This window comes from Corvus brachyrhynchos, unplaced genomic scaffold (genome assembly GCF_000691975.1).
Source record: "Corvus brachyrhynchos isolate BGI_N302 unplaced genomic scaffold, ASM69197v1 scaffold126, whole genome shotgun sequence".
Classification (NCBI taxonomy): Eukaryota; Metazoa; Chordata; class Aves; order Passeriformes; family Corvidae; genus Corvus; species Corvus brachyrhynchos.
The window spans coordinates 7,728,829-7,733,584 of record NW_008239283.1 but is presented as its reverse complement, the minus strand read 5'-3'; the positions used below and the strand labels follow the sequence as shown (position 1 = coordinate 7,733,584).

The window sequence follows — 4,756 nt, the reverse complement described above, 5'->3', positions numbered from 1 at the left end:
AAAGAAAATTCTAATTAAACAAAAAATTAATGCGATTTTTGTATCTTTAGGAAAAAAACCCTAACAGCACCACACTTGTCTGACTCAATGTAGACTTGTTAATTCTTTGCTAATTATAAGAATAACTACAAATTAGTAACTGAATAATTTTCATGTATAATAAGGAGCAATTAAAATGTAAATCTGATTTAGATTACCTCTATCTTAAATGTTATGGGCAACATTAAAGCACAGTTCTTTTACAACTGTTCTGTAATGAAAAAACCTCAGCAGTTTCTTGAATCCAACCAGAACAGGGAAGAAAAAAAAATGAAGGACAACACTGTTACCTTTCAGTATTTTAAGTAGATGAATTTCTTAAAAATCAAGGTCATCACTAGCAATACATGGACTACCTGCAGATGGAACATAAGTCTACAGCTTTACAGATTCAAGGTGGAAGCCCTTTGCCACATTTCCCAAGGTGGCAGCTGGTATTCTCCATCACCTCTATTCTATTCCCAGAAATACACAGGCATTTGAACATGTGGCTCCAAGATAATGCAGCGTGTCTGAAGAAATAATTGCCTTGATCATTGGCAGGGAAAGCTCCATATGATATATGATTTTTTCTATCAGGAGCTGGTTAATGATCCTAGTGTGGATTCCTGACAATGCAATTAATAGTAATCAATAATTTCCTGCACTTTCCATGTTTGCTGTCCATTACAGAATTCCCCAGGCAGAAACAAGCAGCCAGTTGAAATGCCTCTAATTTCATTTTTTGGTGTCTACATAAAATGTGTTTTGAATAGCAGCATTTTCTCTGTGCATTACTACAGTTTGAAATACACAATTTTTTGAAAGGAAAATTATTAGGAAAACCGACAAGTAAATGCATAAATACATAGGCAGTGCTAATTCAATGTTTATTGATAGTGAGAATCAGACTTTTACTTACTGACTGAGTGGATAAGGGATTAGCTGAATGCTGCAGGGACAGTGCTGATGTGGAAGCAGGTAACTGATAATTCAAAGCTGTAACGTTCTGACATCCTAAAAGAAAACAACGTTCATAGATCAGGGCAATGTGGGACAAAACTCATGCACTTAAATAGTCAGCTCTACATGAATAGTTCCACTAACCCTGATTTGAGGTAGGAGGAGGAGTTACAGTAGGAATTTCATTACTCTTCTGAGGGGGTTGGCCAGTTATCAGAGACATCTGAGTTTGCACATGCTCGTACAGTTTCTGATACACCCCAGGAGAGTGTTCATTGCAAGGCACATGCGTTGATTGAACCATCTGATTCTGTGCTGCACTGGAAAGTTCCTTCTCAGTAGAAGGTGTGGTAGATGAGGCAACTTTTCTATTTGATATTGGCACTGTAGCGAAAGAACAAAAAACTCAGTCTGAAGGTGCCTGTCTTCTTGATCTACACAAACCCATTGTATTGTCTAGCAGATTCTGGCAGGTTCCCTTGAAAATGGAAAGAAAGATCTTATGATCCAGTATTCCAGTCAGATTTTGATTCACCAGCAAATTATGATCCAGTATTCCAGTCAGATTTTGATTCACCAGCAAATTAATCCATCAATTTTTTCTTCCAGATAGAGCGACCTAAACCAGTTGGACAGGCAGCTGTCCTTGAAGGAAGCACAGAAGGTATCCTACAGAAGGTGTGTTCTAAAATGCAATTCTTAAAATCTCTGCTTAGGTACAATTAAAACTCAGTAATTTTACAGCACTGGGAAGATATCAGCTACATGCTCACTTCCTGCAATTCCCAATGGGCATTCTGCTACACACCTGTCTACAGGCCCCACCCACCTACTGGATTAGAAATTGCACAGAAGAAACAGGGCGCAGAGAGGCAGAAATGATAATAAGTGAAGTATTTCCCCTGGGAGCAACTCAGCCAACAGCACTTCATCTACCTTTTTATTCAGTGCTTTGGCCACTAAGTCATTTGAGCTCTTGTCATTTCTAGCCACACTTCCCTGTTTCCACAGGTCCTTCTTTGAGAAAAGCCTGGCTTGGACACTGAACTCCAGACCAGTTTCTAGCTGTGGATCCTAAACTGAGGCCAAGGACTGCAATGCTTCCCTGTCCAAGAGCTATAAGGAAAGGGTATTGTCATTCTCCTCCACACTTCCTACTAGATAAACCTGATGATGCTGATATTTGTAAACACACTCAACTTTCTTCCTTATACGTGAAGTTCAAACATCTCTGAATTTCAGGAATTATTTAGTAAACATTTAAGATTTCTAAAAGACAATACATCCTTTTGTGGATTCAACCCAGGATCAACCTATGAACAAACAGCAACAATTATTTGAAGCCTTGTTGTATCTCAAGAGGTTGAGGAGTCACTCAGTGTTGTTTGAATAAAAAAAAAAAAATCAAGCCTAAGAAAGCCCACTTACCAATTTCTTTTTGGACAGGGGCAGGAGTAATGATTCTTTTTAACCCCCTCTTCTTGGAAATATTTCCTTTGGTTAGCAAAGGCTTGGAAGTAATTTTAAAAGTAGTTGTTTTCCCAGGTTGTTTATGGACAGTCTCCCTTCCTAGTATTAGTTGAAAGAAAAAGTGGTCAACAAAACAAATAAAGAGAGTATTACAAAACCTAAAAATGTAACCTGTATTTTCAATAGGTACAACCTGTAGCTTCCTTGTGTAAGACATTCTTCAGTAAAGCTGCACAATGGCCAAGTCCATTTTGAATAGCATCAACCTGCACAAAGAACACTGCAGTCAGCAAACGAGTACCAGCGTTTTGTTTCAGTAAACCAAGATGCTGTTTTAGATGTGAGTGCACCCCACTCTGCCACCTGGCAAAGAACAACTCATAACCAAAAAAATGTATCATTTCCAATGTACGACTTTGCAATTCCATGGAAGTTTGCAAACATGCAGATTCTGCAAAATAACTAAATTGTGTTGTTGCACTCATGTCCCTTTGCTGGATTTTATGTTAATTACGTGTATGTGTTTTATTCTTATTTCCATGTACAGTTAAACAATTATCTACAGCCTACTTGTATTTCGAAGACAACTGGCTCAGCACTACAGAAAAACCAGTCCTGCAGCCCTGACTCCGTGCTACTCTTTCTTTCCTGCACAAAAACCAAACAAGGGTGACTGCTCTTCTGTGAGGGCCAGCCCTTGTCCATCAGCAGCTTACTTGTGTTTGCAAAATGTATCCTGTGCCTTAAGGACGTTTGTCAGAGCCAAACTCACTGCACACAAAGCCCATCTGCTCCTATCTGCAAGATGCAGCACAGACACTCTTGCTTGCCTTGCAGAAGCAATTTCAGGTTCAGATGCAAATTAATTAAGATCTAAATTAATCTGGCTTTCCTCTGTTACTCAAGGTATTCCAATTTCCCTTCTCTTTAGATAAGGGGGATGACTGTGTTAAAGAGTCATTTAATTACCTGATTGTCAGATTCAGTGGAATAGAATTCGACATCAGAATGACATCCTTTCCTTAAGACAAACCTGAAAAAGTGAAATTCATTGTTTATACAACCTCCTTAATATGAAACAAAGTAAAAAAAAAACCAACTTACTTTCCTTCAATAATAGCAAGCAAAAGAAAATTAATTTTATCATGAAACAAAATAACTTTCTGAAAACTTTGCATGGTTGCAACAAACACGTTAAGCAGATAATAACACTTTACATCAAAGAAGAATTCAGTCTCCATTCAACAGTCTTACAGCTAGTAACTATATAAATTCAATCTTTTATAAATAAAAGATGAAGACTGAAATCTGTACTTTTTTATGCAAAATTTCTATTCAGTCTGTGCCTGTCTGTCCATGGGCTGCTTAGAACCTTTAAGCTCAAAATGTTTGATATATACACACAAGGATTTTCTGTCAATTGCGAGGTATGACATGTATAAGGCTCCAAAATACACCAATTTTAAACAGTATTTGTGAATAAGGCCTTACTGTTTTCTTCCATTTGTTAGTTTAGCTGCTCCTGACAGCCTTCCAGAAGACAGAGCCTGTTGATTACAGAAATACACTTTGATTTTCATGAAGTATTTTCACAACACACTTGAAGACTACTATTGCCCACCAATTCCAAGAACTTTTGCCGAGGTGAATCAGTTCAAGAGAAGTTTCAAGCTCTCAGGCCAAGGAGGGGGCCAGTAAGGCCTGAGACTTGTGGGTTTCATTTCACAAAGCACACCTTGACAGCAGGATGCTTTGTTAATTGCCACAGCATTCTACAGACACAGTCACTCACTTAAGGACACTCCAAGGGCTGATGTACAAACATGTTTCAAATGGAAACCAGGCTTGATAAATACAGACCTGAACCGTGGGGACTTTAAGAATCAACTATGGTCAGAGCACACAGCACAAATACATAATCACAGTCACACAATCACACAGCCAGAATCACAGCGTGGGTGAGGCTGGAAGGGACCACAGTGGCTCAAGCAGGGCCATCCCAGAACACACGGCACAGGTCTGCATCACGACCTGTTCCTGAATATCTCCTAACCCGGGACTCCACACCCTCTCTGGACAACCTGTTCCTCCTCATGTTCACATGGGTGCTCCCTGTGCATCGGTTTCTGCCCATTGCCTCGTGTCCTACTGCGCGGCCCCAGCGAGCAGAGCCTGGATCCATCCTCTGACACCCACCTTTAGCAATTTACACACATTGCTAAGGTCCGCTCTCAGTCATCTCCTCTCGAGGCTGAACATCCACATCCCCTTCAGCCTTTTCTCGTAAGAGAGATGCTCCAGTCCC

The 4,756-nt window shown here is 39.7% G+C and overlaps 1 protein-coding gene and 1 long non-coding RNA gene across 3 annotated transcripts in view; one reads left to right on the top strand and one right to left on the bottom strand.

The window, feature by feature from the left end:
• The window catches only part of LOC108448144, a 7,150-nt gene extending 4,738 nt beyond the window's left edge, over positions 1-2,412 (top strand). The window contains exons 2-3 of the long non-coding RNA XR_001863923.1: positions 1,591-1,659; positions 1,993-2,412. This is a non-coding gene — a long non-coding RNA (uncharacterized LOC108448144). The remainder of the gene's footprint in view (positions 1-1,590; positions 1,660-1,992) is intronic.
• Positions 1-4,750, bottom strand: part of CCDC14 (coiled-coil domain containing 14) — a 9,895-nt gene extending 5,145 nt beyond the window's left edge. Inside the window, exons 1-6 of one of the 2 annotated variants that reach the window (XM_017740154.1) lie at positions 3,943-4,750; positions 3,421-3,484; positions 2,645-2,717; positions 2,410-2,550; positions 1,126-1,365; positions 937-1,035 (exon numbers count right to left, since the gene is read on the bottom strand). In XM_017740154.1, coding sequence (XP_017595643.1) covers positions 937-1,035; positions 1,126-1,365; positions 2,410-2,550; positions 2,645-2,717; positions 3,421-3,484; positions 3,943-4,031 — 706 coding nt within the window. In that variant the 5' untranslated portion in view covers positions 4,032-4,750. The remainder of the gene's footprint in view (positions 1-936; positions 1,036-1,125; positions 1,366-2,409; positions 2,551-2,644; positions 2,718-3,420; positions 3,485-3,942) is intronic. The other variant, XM_017740155.1, reaches the window with a different exon arrangement.
• Positions 4,751-4,756: the final 6 nt, after the last annotated feature.